This window comes from Xiphophorus hellerii, chromosome 12, assembly GCF_003331165.1.
Source record: "Xiphophorus hellerii strain 12219 chromosome 12, Xiphophorus_hellerii-4.1, whole genome shotgun sequence".
NCBI classification, from domain to species: Eukaryota; Metazoa; Chordata; class Actinopteri; order Cyprinodontiformes; family Poeciliidae; genus Xiphophorus; species Xiphophorus hellerii.
The window spans coordinates 19,117,932-19,131,823 of NC_045683.1; the positions used below are offsets into that span (position 1 = coordinate 19,117,932).

The window sequence follows — 13,892 nt, forward strand, 5'->3', positions numbered from 1 at the left end:
AACAAATAAAAAAAATTGATGCTTGGTCAACTTTATGTGCTACTGTATGTTTGGCAAGCCTGTCTTTTAACAGAAACCTCAAAATGCAGCTCATACTGTACTTATACTTATTTACTTATATGCTTACACTGTATTTATTTATGTTAATGATAGTCAACAGTTACGTATTTCTTAAACATATTTCTCTTTAGATTTCTTTCACTAATAAATGTACAAAAAAAAGGAGTTCTAAAAAGCTAAAAAGTTGTTTTTCCATTTGTATTCAGTAAATGCAAACAGTTTTTCACAACAGCTATCCCCATGGCAGCCATATATAATTTAGAGATTGAAAAACACTTGAAATGTTGACTTCAGTGGACCTGTTTGCTTAATTTTCTAATTTGGAATTTGTTCATTTTTACTTCAAACATGCAGTGGTAATGCATGAGGTTTTATTTTATATATATTTTTAAACTAATTTCTGTAACAGAACACAGCTTGTTTTAAAACATCTCAACAGTATTTATGAAGGTGGTAAATGTTTTTAAAATTTTGAGATTCATGCATAGGACTGGCCTTAGTGGAAATCTGTCTGCATGGTAATAATTTTCATAGTGGTGGATGACGCAGGAGTTCTGCTTGGATTTAAAATCTTAATGAAACACATTGAGCCAGACCACATGGTCCTGATAACAGCTTGGCTCAAAATGATCATTACAGATCTTTGACAATAAAATCTGTCCATTGCTTCCTGCCATAGCCCGTCATAAACTTCTTCCATGTGTTTTATAGTTTTCAAAAATTCCTTATTTCCATGAAGGCTTCACACATATGGCTTGAATATTTTTCTGCTGCTAAACAGAATACAAGTAAACATATTTGATGGATTTTGATAAAAATTCAAGCAAATAAACAGTCAATAGATAGATGGTGAGAAGATATATGTCTGACTCTTCTTGTAATGTCACCAAAGTTATCTACCCATGTCAGCTTTTATTTGGGAGGGCAGATTTTCTCCTTATTTTACAGCAAAACAGTAAAACAAAAAGAAATGAATGACAGTAAGTAGCAGCATTTCAAAAGACAATATAATAACCCTGAATGTAAATATCTTTTCCTTTTTTAGGTCAGTTATAATTTATATTAGCTTGATAAAGATACTTTTGATATAAACATGACACACCTGATTAAATAACGGTTACATGCATACATACATACATACATACATACATACATACATACATACATACATACATACATACATACATACATACATACATACATACATACATACATACATACATACATACATACATACATACATACATACATACATACATACATACATACATACATACATACATACATTTATTTTAAATAATTAGGAAAACTCTAGATGATGATGAGGCCTGGTATTATTATCACTATTATATAATAGTGTACTGTCTCTGTAAAAAGTGCACCCTATATAAAACATTTTTGTTTTAAAGAACAAAACCTCTGGCCTGTATCAGGTACTAAATTTATTTAAAACTAACACAAACTTGTGTGTCCAAAATGTCTTAATTTATCACAAACCGTTTCATTTTTCACTTAGTCTTGTTTTAATAAATAAAGTACACCCCAGAAACAAATACAACTCTAGAGTTTATTGACTCAGCCCGACCTTATGTGTGTTGTGAAGGTGAAAACTGAGAGCAAGACAAACCATGAAAAGAATCCAGACCAAAAAGAAGCCATAAGCAATAAACCAGCAAATAAAACAAACCCAATCCAGCCTGACACATGCATAACCTCAAATACAATAACAGGTGCAGGGCCAGCATCTTGGTGCTCTAAGGTACAGCCATTCAGTCATGATCATCTTGTTTACTGAGCGTCTGGATAGTGCAGTCAGCATGTCAGCCTTCACTTTAAAGTGGAATCCAACTTTTCCAATTTATCCGTTTTTGTGTGTGTTTTTATGTCTTGCCAGGAAGATTTTGTTGTTGCGGAACAAGGTCAGAGCCTCGTAATTCTGCAGGGAGGAACATGTTAAGGGAGCCGAGAGGAGCCAGAGTGAGCTTGATGGATGCTTGGCAGGTTTAGAGTGAAGTGCCCCAAGACCTCTCACACACTCGCACACACACACCCCCACACACATGCAAACACTTGAGCGACTGGCACGTGCTGCGCTTTTCATGAGGTGACAGAGGGTTGCACTGCCTTGATGCATGGCATCAATCAAGAATTCTCATGTGGAATCAGTGAAACAGGAGGGGATGAGTTATTTTTTCCTAATGGCGTTCTGGAATAAATGTGTTGTTAGATATTTCTAGGCTTGTTTAAATGCTGTTATACTGGAGACTTCCATCGGAGTAACTGACTTCTTTTGGTGGCACAAATAGAAAAGCAAATGGGGTGGTAAGGACGCAGGAACATGCACCAGCCTAACTACATTATTAAAACTATCATTTTTCACTTTCCCCTCTTTGTTTGCCATTCTGTGTGTGTGTTAAGGGTTTTATTTTGGCTGTCGTTCCAGCTTGTTTGATTTGTTCGTGAGCATGTCAGTGCGCAGCGTGATGTCGAACAAGTCTGTTCCCCATTGCAGCTGTGTTTGTTAATGTCACTCAAGACAACCAAATTGAAGGTGCCATTGTTAGTGCCAGAGGGCAACCAGAGTGCATTCGACAGCTTGACAACTCTCATTAGCGTATTAGAGGCGAACAGTGGCACAGATGCTCCCGGTCAGTCCATGGTCAGCCTGGAGCTTTGCTTAACGGACCACTGACAGGTGGCTTTGTGGCACTCTGTCTCATGTTTGACAGGGTGGCAAAGCAGCAGTTCATTCTGAATGGGCTGCTTGGATTGCCAAGGACAGTACATATTCCACAGACACAAATACTGGCAAACAACCATTGTGTAAACATATGAATGTACAGAGAAGGGAAAACTAGATTTTATCCATAAAGAAGCGCTGTCATTCGCATATTTGATAGTGAAAGCTTTTACAACATTTAGATATTGCTTGGAAAAATCTCATGAAAATCAGATATTTACATACACTTTCCAAAGAGGAACATCAATTGTTTTTTTCTTCACTGCTAAATAGCAATTAAGAATTCACTTGTTCAGCTTTTCAGGTTAATTTTAAGGCAAACACACTGACACACTAAATGTTTGTTTGTTTGTTGTTTGTTCACAGTCACACATCATATTTATGTAACCAATTATATTTATGTAAGAAAAAAAGTAAAAAGAATTACATACATATTGTCACTTTCCTAAAATAATGAACTGAGTCATTTTTCGATAAGAAATGATTAGCCAAAAAAAATATATACAATATATTTGGCCAAAAATGACTTAGGCCATTATTTTAGGAAAGTGACTTTACACCCTAAAATGTAAACGTATTTAATGAGAGTCCACTCAATCAAGGCGTTTTTTTTGAGGGATCTGGTTTTGTTTTGGAGTGGAGATTCTGTCATCGGTGGCAGCACAGACCTCAAAACGTTCAGTTCTCATTCTGCCTCCCAACCAGCTGGAAAAAAAAGAGAAAAATGTATAAATATATAAGTACTGTCTGACTGAATAAAAGTTAAATGATTTTCGTTTGAAGTTTTTGCAAGGCCTCAAGGGTGAGAGAATGGGGTTTACAAGTCATACATGAGTGATAATCCTTGGCATCCAAGGAGTTTGAAAAGAAAAGCAGATTGCCTGGTGGTGTGAAAGTGTCTAAGGAACATAAAAGAGTGACCATGTAAAGAAACCTTTATTTTCTTTGTTCACTTCTACGTCTGTACAATGTGTTCTAGACAAGACTTTTCTATAAGCTTCCATGAACAATCTTGTTACAAAAAATTCAGTCATCTAAAAATAAGTTATACAGTAAAAAAAAATTCTGTATTCTGTATATCACCTTATATATTTTCAAAAAATTAAACCAATATTTCAGTTCACTTCATCTATTCAGAGTAAATTCAAAACAAGTCCTCTCAAGGCACTTTACAAAACAGAAGCATTTTACTCCTAAAATTGGTTAAAAACATTATTTAGAATCATTAAACAAAGTGAATCTTTGTTTCTGAAATATTTTTGAGCAAATATAATATTATATGTAAGGAATAGAGCATTCCTATTGGCTTTAGGATTTTTACCATTTTAGTTTTTAGGGTAAAGAAATAGAAAGAGGATGAAATTGACTGAAAATCTATTTAATTTAAGAAAATGAAATATTTTGAGGACTAATTTTAATTTAGGTATGGAGGATTAAAGTCATGTTTCTCTCACAAGATAAGACAACATTACCAGACCTGGCTAACTAAAACTAAAGACTTTAACAATATTTATGAGAAACTGAAGAATTCCACTTTTCTATATGTTAGCTCTTTGACAAATACAATACGCTTCATAAACCGTAACATTTGGCTCTAAATGGTGATGACAGCACAACTACAGTCAAGTTGCATAAAGGCGTAATCATGTTGAAAGGAAACATTTACAGATGCTGAAACCTTTAAGGCTTTTGCATGACAGGCAGGAAAAACTAAGGGATCCGGCAAGGTCCTGACAAAACAGAAAAATATTTAAGCTATGGCGGTCATTATTTGATGTGGTTTAGGTGAGACTAATGAACAACAGGATCTGGGGGAAAGCGAGGAGAAAAAAATATAAAGTCTACTGCATGGAATAGTAAACTAAAGACAAAAGGAAGATAATAAGTAACAATTAGCATGACTAAATGTCAGCATGACTAAGAAACAATGCCACAAATGAAAAATACACAGAAATTAATGTTAAAAAAGAAAAGGAAGCAACCAATCGTTAGTGCACATGGCAAGATAGATACAAAAAAACAAGCAAGCACTAAGGACTTACAACATTATAAAAAAAACGAAAAAATAAATAAATTATGACTGTAGTTTTGTCCTGATGCCACTCATTGAAAATACCAGAATGGTAGTTACTGCAGAATTATTATTACATCCTTCTCACGTTTGACCAGAAAAATTATTTTGAATTTTGTACTAAATCCTGTCCAAAGTTAGCCATTAACTGAACTGGAAATAGGAAGCTACGACTCAGGTGGAAACTTTAACTTTAGCATAACTGGGTTGTGCAGCACTGTTTTTGTTCAGTGCTTAGACTTTGCTCATATTTTGTCGGTCGGTGGCCCGTTTCAGATCATCATTTTATTCTTCAATTTGCACATGTTTAAGATATTTTTAAACCAACTGAAAGGTCTCTTCATGGAATGGGGGTTGAAACTAATCCACCATTTTTAATTAGTACCTCCAGATCCACCTCAAGAGGTTATTATAACCCCGTAACCACTATGCACTGTCAAGGATAATAATGGAAAGTGGAAAAAGGGGGACACAGTATAAAAGAGATTCAGCAGCAGCTGTTAGTCCATATGTGCACACAGAATGTGGATGTTTTATCATTGTCCAGTTTCCATCTAATCAATAAAGTAATTTAATTCAGATAATACCACCCTGAGAAGAATCCACAACAGCTTTTCTTGTATCTCATACACTACTTTTTTTTCTCAATTCTTTACACAGCTGTGAAGCTTGAAATACACATGATGGGCCCTCATAATAACATCTTACCCTCATCTTGGACTAATAACAGTGTTGTGATCTGGGTAAAACACAAAAATGTTGATAAAAAATACTGACAATTTCTAAAAATGAACAAGAAATTTCTCTCTGTATAATTCAAAGAAACTTTCACAAAAGAACCCCATAAAAAAAACACAATGATTTGAAGTATCCTTGGGCTCACGCAAGAAAAAAAAAGAGAGAGAACAAAAGGAAATGAAATGACAGAAATTAGTCATGTTTACCTCGGGCCTGCAGAGTAATTCTCTATCTAATTCTCTTTCAAGCCTGGCAGGTTTGGCATAGAATCCAATCATCATTGTCCATTTTGCTTGCGAAGAATAGCAATTGGAGAGAGAGTGGTGAGGGGCTGAAGGCTTGTTTGTTATACAGTATTAAAATATCTCATTGACTAAGAAGAGGAGCAATGTTTCATAAATACAAATCCCAGTTAGGTTGCTTGTTATTTAAGAAACCTTTCAGTGAACTTACAGGGCTACAGGCTGGTTATTCTAAGGGGCACTAGGTCAGCTCCAAGTCCGAGCAATTTCCCCCTAATCCACTTTAAAGATTAATGTCAAATCATGCCACTCTGTGCACGCTATGATCTACCAGCATGACCTTGCTGCAGGCTCTGTGTGTCTCTGCTTTACACGCTGCATGCATAACTGTGCATGTGCACTTAACAATAAACATGTAGGGTTGCCCCCTCTTAAACTGCGAGGACACACGCTGATCCCTAAAAACGGACATGGAGAGGCACATTTTTATCAATACAAAACAGTCTGTGAGGGTAAAAGACAGAAACGGAAAGATTTTTACAGAACAAGATTAATACCAAATGAAAGAGACATGAACAAATGTCACAAACGGTTTACTGTAAACTAGTGAAGTGCTTTTTTTGTCACCCATGTAAGCTGCAAGAAGTAAATATCACATTCTGAATGACAATTAACTGCTGCCTTTCACTTTTCACAAAGTAAACTACAAATTTCCTTCATCATTGCTAATATCACAAGGCAGTTTAAACTCCAGAGTGCTGCTGCCAAAATGAACTGTCACCGCTGATCAATGCTATCCATTATTTCCCCTCCTCTTCTTTGTGGAACATTATTGCAAATCTAGACAAGGAGAGAGGTGTTGTGTACTTTGGCGATCCTGTCCTACTATTCATCATGTGCTGCAGAAGGCTGGCAAATACAGTGCCTTGCAAAAGGATTAATGTCACAACAACAAATTTTAGCATAGTCTATAGAAATATTAGTGCCAAACCAACACAAAGTCATTTTATGAAGTAGACAAATACTTGGTTATCAAAAAGAAATCTAGCAATTGTCACATTTAGGAGAAGATTAGTGAACAAACAGCATCATAAACCAAGCAACACAGTATACAGCATGGTTGTATTAAGTCAGAGTGAATTAATACAACCATTAAATGGTTTAGAATCCCAAACTCAGGGTTTCTAAGCCAATATCCAAACTTTGAACATCTCACAGACCACTGTTCAACCCATCATCTGAAAATAGAAAGAGTAAGACAGAACTGCAAACCTGGGCAATGAAGGGCAAGTAATAAGAGAAGCAGCCAGGTAACCTATTGCAAGCTCTGAAGGATCTGCAGAGATCCACAGCCCAGATGAAAGACTGTTGACACGGCAACTATTATTCATACACTCCACAGTTCTGGGCCTTTGTGATATTGACAAGATGAAAGTCACTGATAAAAGAAAGTCATACAAAGTCTTAACTGCACAGCATTAGCTTCTGGACGAGGACCCCCCTTTGGAAATCCACAGCATATGCTACAAAATATGTAAAGAAACATACAATTTAAGATGGTTTATTCTTACTTTTGCTCACTATTTAATTATTATTAGCATAAATATTGCCTCATACCTTCTGATTTTGTTGGCCATGAGTTCTTAGGGCTTTTGGAGCAGTGTACTCCACATCAAGGCTGGTAGACAGACCCTTTGGTTTTTTTCTTGTCAAATACTTCTTGATTTTGCATTTGCAATGTTGGTTTAAGGAGCAAAGCAGCTTGATAAATTTGACTGGCACTCAATCAGAAAGATGATCATGGTAAATAACATTTAACTTATATTTTATAATATTGAGTCAAAAATTAATTAGATTTTATTATCAAAATTTGTGATGCAGAAAATCGTTTTTATTTATCTGACTAACTAAAATTATTAGATTTTTTTTTTTTTTTTTTGCAATTTGCATTTTGCATGTTTCTCCTCATCTCCTTCCAGCATTCTGTGGCTTCCCTAGCGCTACCTGGTGCCCCCTTACTTGAAAAACACTGAGTAAGTGAACTTTTATAGTAGCTGCATAGCAAGAATAGTACAAAGTACAGACCAAAATCCAACAGAATCTGTTACAAGATTTGAACATTTATGTTCCCATCAATTCTGAATGCACTTGAGCAACAAGAGAGAATCAGGGGGAAAATATCTGAGTCCATTTTTGCACAGACAGATTCTAACATTTTTGCCTGCTGCAACTAACAGAAGAGTGGTTTAACTAAGGATCGACTCTAAGTAGAAAGGTTGAATTGGTATGAAAACTTTTGCAAGTTACTGTAGAACAAATGATTAACTGACTTAGGAAGAATGCATTATAATATTTTGATGCTTCGCAAGTCTTTTGTTTTAAATCTGTAAATTATTTTCAAGATAGTGTGGGCCATCTGTATATACTATCATGCATATAACCAACTATGTATACCAACATACATGCATGATTGATTTGGTGAATTTCACATAGTAGATTTCAGTATCACTGGCTACTAATTGAATATGGAAGTCACCTTAATAGTTGTGTGCAGTATAATTTGTGTTTATATTTATTCGTCCAAGAATCTCACTCTTCTACCAGCATGAATTTATGATGAATACACCTTCATCAGCCAAGAAAGGTCAGTAACCAGACAATAAGGCAGTCAACAATAATAAGAAATGAATCCACAGAATGGATTAATCTGACAATGTTGCAAACGGTGCGTTTCAGAACTGGGCCTCCAGCTTTTTGTGGCAAGCATGAGATAACATCAATATTTATAGCTGGGGTCTGATGACATTATTTGTCGTCCAGCTACAGTATGATTCCCAGTCCCTCAATGCTTTTTAAACAGATTGCAGTGGCAATGTGAGGGCAAACAAATGGCAGCAGGCCAGGTGATGACCCTGCACTGATGGATGAGACGATGGGTAACCAGCCTGACGCAGCTGCCAGCATCACAGGAGATAATTTGTAGGAGCTTCAACACAACCAGCAAAGAGAATGGTACTAGCTGACAATGCTGTCATAACATTTGCTTTGAATAGAGATGTTCCATGGATTTTTAGATAATTGTTGCATTTTGGAGGGTGATTTTACCTTCACTTGTTTCATTACACATTTTTAACCAATGAAAAAATAGAAAGTAATTCACTTTATATTATCAAAAATCTGAGTAGTTAAAAAAAATAAAAGCTCTCTTCTAAAATAGCCCTTAGTTTTAATTAAGGGGGTTGATGAATATTTGTTTTTGTGTGAAATACAAAACAAATAACTAAGTAACTAAGCTGATTCTTTTTCCTTTTTTGCTTCAACCAAATTGTACAGTATTTGCAATTTTTAACAAAGCTAGAACTGGTTAGTGATAATATTTAATAATAAATTAAGTCATTGTAAATGCTGCAGTCAAAATTTAAAATAAAAGTGTATTTTTTTACTGAATACTTCATAATCTCTTTCTTTCTTTGTCTTTTTATCTTTTTTCATCTTTTTCCCCCCACATTGTTGTGTATTTTAAAACAGGTTTCAAATAAAAATATGTTTAACAAAAGTTATCATTGCTACTTTTCTCTTAATATTGACAGATAAAAAAAAGCTCAATCATTTAAAGTATGACAACATGTCATTGGCTTTATTTTTCGATGAAGAACAAACCTGAAATATTGCTGTATTTATTTGTTTGCTTGTTCTTTTTGTTCACATTGACCAAACCTACTGTAGATTTCAATAAATTTGAGCTTTGTCAAATGGTTTCCTTTCAAATTGTTTCTGATCTCTGACTTAAGACAGAAACTGCCACTTCAATCAGATGTGTCTGAACATCAGATGAGAACCAGACACAGCAGTAACTGGAAATATGCCAAACAAGACTCAATGGACATTCAAAAGGAGTTCAAGGACATTCAGATCATCAGACTACTGATGATTAGAGAGTTTGACCACCTGCTACTATGTATCTCATATTTTAAACCAGTTAAAAAATAGCATGTGATCCACACCTAATGAAGGGAGATTGTGTCATTAAATATGAAAGAAATACTACTTAAATCTAAAATATTTGTAGTTTCAATATTCTACATACAAGTGAGACAGTTAATCTTCGCCAAACAGCTATTTTAACTTTATATAAAACATTAAAACAAGTTGACCCATCAGAGAATTCAGAATTAAAGGGTGTGTGTGCTGTTGTAATATTGCAAAAAGAAAACATACCACTTGATTTTTGTTAAAATTTTTTGAAAAGGATAGGTAGAAAAAAAACACATATCAAGTTGAAATAAACATTTTTTTATTTAATCGTTGCTCTGTAGATTTTTATACAATACATAGAAATTGTTGACATGCATGATAATGTAATTTATTACATTATTATAATGTAATAAATTATTATTATTATTATTATTATTATTAGTGGGTTTTTTATAACTTAATGTCTGTGAAAATGTTTAAAAAAACAAATATTCATGGCTCAGTGATTTAAATCGTTTGAACATATAAATAAATGTAAATAAACTCATCTTTTCTAACACAGTCCATTATTTTTCCACCTTTTTGTAGAAAGACAAAACCAAACCACCTAGCGGGCATCGTGGACGTATTCAAACTACATTTCCCACAGCATCACCTTCCGTTCATTTCCCAAAGTCCTTTGCGTTAAGACAGACGCAAAACGGTCGCGATTAGCAGCAACAGAAGCAGTGTACTGAGACACGGAGTAAGCCAAACAACAATTATGCTGGGACAAGCTGTGAGGCGATTCGCTACATCTGCTGTTCGTTCTTCACACTATGCTGAAGGACCAGGGAAGGTTAGTTGATCTCCTAAGAGAAACAGCGTTGTTTCAAATGAGACTTGGCCCTGTCGGTGTCCGAAGCCTGGCGTTAGCTTAGCTAGTGCTAACATAGAGGTCATGTCTAATTAGCAAGTATATGACAACGCTATTAAAGATAACATAAATAGTTTTTGATACAACTTGTTCACATTAAACATTATTTAATTTCAAATATATACCTAATGTGGTCTTTATACATTTAATACTGATATTCTAGGTATATACAACACAGGGCTAACAATGTCAAGCTAACAGCTAGCAAACTACTTCTAACACCGCCTTCTTAATTTATGATACATGCTTTGTTATAATATTTCATTTGAAAAGTGGGTGTAATTAAAGGCACATACGTTGATAAATTTCCAAAATTGATTGAATTTTCATCTGACTTCTTTTTCTTCTTTTTACTTCCGGTAAACCGCTGTAACAGTTAAGGTCGAAGCCGTAGATTCCGACACGAACCCGGAAAAAAATATTGACACGAATTGTTCTTTTTCTGCCAAATGTATATTTTTAAAGCATAATTCCTACAAAAATGTGTGCCTTGTTTGGAAATCCTATTTGTGGCCCACTTTTGACAGTTTTGGTGTAGCAAATATAGGTAAACTATAGAGCGCTAACATTGACAGAGAATAATAGAAAATCTTTATTGTCCCTCAGTGACGGAAATACAGATTAACTAGCTGCGCAGCGACGGGTAGGTCGAGGCATGCAGATGCACTCCATGGTAGATTTATAACAGAAAGTAAGAACAGCAGACTGTATAGGAAGTGTACATTTATTGCATAAGGAGAAAATAGTTTGCAGTTATTAATAATAGCTAATAACTATTATTACTCTGATTAGAAGAAAAGGGCAACTGAAATCCAAATGGCATTAGTAGGTTAAAAAGCCAAAAGCGTTATTAATCCTTGCAAGAGTGTGATGATTGAAGATGTCTTCTGCCTTTTTACTTTTGAAATTTTTTTTAGTGAAGTCAATACAAACATCGCTTCAAAGCATGTCTGTCTAATTTGGCTTCTCTCAAATTCTTATCTGCATTGCAGGCATCACAGAAAGACCCAGTCTTTGCATAACATTACAACAACATCATAGTGACCATTTATGGTTTTTAATGTTTACAAAGACAGGTTTATTCTCAATGATTAAAAGCAGCTTATTGAAAATATTTATTATAAATTTACTTCTCTTAAATCCTTAGTGTAGTAAGAACTTGTAAATGGAAAAATGTGTAAAAAGAAAAGTGGTGTCCAGATATCATAAGAACAGTTTACAAATAAGTACTTTGACCATAGACTGCAACTTGTCTGGGTTTTTTCCCCACAGAACCTACCCTTCTCTGTGGAAAACAAGTGGCGTCTGCTGGGCATGATGGTCCTGTTCTTCGGCAGCGGCTTTACGTTCCCCTTCATCGTTGTCAGGCATCAGCTCCTGAAAAAGTGAAATGGCCCAATGTTGTTGCTCTGCCTCCGAGGTAATTATGGCTGCCATTTTGATCCAGCATATCTGCTTTTATTAAAATGTCAGGATGATGTGGCATTTGCTGCAATATTGCTTGGTAAAGTGGGCACTGGCAGTCAGGCTTTTCCCTGCACCTCTTTAGCCTTTCACTGCATGGCATTTCTTAAATATATTACCATATGCTTGAATGCAATAGTAACAGATGTCAAGTGGCAGCGGTATTGTGCAGATCAGCTCCCACTTGGGCAAATTAATGTGACAGTTTATTATAAACGTCAGCGTGTATCAGGTGGAATCTGTTTTGAGGTGTTGTCACATTTATCTGCTCTGGTGTTTACTAAGAAATTGCTTTTCTGACATCAAGATGTATGCAAGTCATCTTATCACTTTGTGTCCCGTTTTTCCCGCAGGTTGTCAGCTGGAACACATTTATCCATCTGCGTTCAATCTGTGCAGAAGAATGGGATTCACCTATTTTTGTTTGTAAATAAAGTTACCTTAAATATGAATGTGTCTTTATTTCTCTCTTATAAGACATGTATATGTCATTACTTTGAAAAGGTTTAATTTATTGTTAAGTGGACCTAAGTCCCTTAACTACTGTGCTATTAGTAACCATACATATTATCTTAATAGTAAAATCTTTTGTGAATCAGGTCCAGAAAAATATATACTAATTGAGGGAAAATGCCGTACAGTGTTAACTGTAATGTGGGCTTATATGTAGAAAATAGCAATGCTCCAGATACCTTGCAGATGATTTATTAAAGTGCAACGTCTAAACATCACTCTTAGAGTAATCGTTTTAAAAGAGGATGAGGTGGCTCACCTGAAATTTGTGTGAAGGTCTGAGGACTCTGACAGGTATTATTTTTTCGCTCCACAGCTAAGCTTGGATAACCTTTTTCAGTTCAATTAACCCTGTTCTTCTAGTTATAATTATCCAAGGGCAAAGTATTAAAACTGGGTGTTTGTGCCCGCTGAGTTGGTGTTGGTGCAGGGAAATAATACCTAAAGTCAGTTTTTAGCAATCAGCCAAGGTTAGTTTTATTTTAGACTTTGAAAGCAATTTCTTGCTTTGTTTTGTATGGTGTGTGGTGATAAGCTAAAAAAATAAAACTTTTACAGATGCATCTTAACTTGAACAGCTTAAATACAAATACTATGTTGACAAATTATATTAGCAATTTAAAAAATGAAACTGATGTAAAATGTTTTGCATTCAGTGATGTCCCACAAAATCTCACTAATGTGGCTAGGGCTGGCCCTGGGTACATGCCCTCAATAAGTTTGTATGAATTACTGCATTAGTGATGTGTGTTGTATGAAGGGAATGGTCCATGACTGCCAAGATGTTGGAAGAAGCCTGGGTTGCTTTATTAGTAACCTTTGATGAATCTGCTCCTCTGCTTGATGAAACTAGATTTTTGGGTTTTAGGATCAGGTGTCTGGCCAACTCGAGCAGACTGATGCCATGGTCGTTAAACCTGGTATTGATACTTTTTGCAGTGTAAGTAGGTGCCAAGTCCCCCCAGAAAATGTTATCCTTATAGAGCCTTTCAGCAAAGTGAAGCAGGGAGTGCTCTGAAATTTCTTGGTAAGTGGCTGTGATGACTTTAGATTTGATCAAATACAAATCAGAGGATGGCTCAGCTTTCCAAATCATACTGAGGGTGGAGACTGCTCTTTACTTCAAGCAACTTGGATTCTATGCGTCTCCATTCTTCCACACGGCTTCTGATT

At 35.3% G+C, this 13,892-nt stretch overlaps 1 protein-coding gene across 1 annotated transcript; it reads left to right on the forward strand.

Annotated features, from left to right (window-relative positions):
* Positions 1 to 10,488: 10,488 nt before the first annotated feature.
* Positions 10,489 to 12,658, forward strand: cox7c (cytochrome c oxidase subunit 7C). Its single transcript, XM_032579548.1, has 3 exons — positions 10,489 to 10,664; positions 12,015 to 12,162; positions 12,560 to 12,658. The coding sequence occupies exons 1-2, from the start codon at positions 10,590 to 10,592 to the stop codon at positions 12,129 to 12,131; spliced, it is 192 nt and encodes a 63-aa protein (XP_032435439.1). The 5' UTR covers positions 10,489 to 10,589; the 3' UTR covers positions 12,132 to 12,162; positions 12,560 to 12,658.
* Positions 12,659 to 13,892: the final 1,234 nt, after the last annotated feature.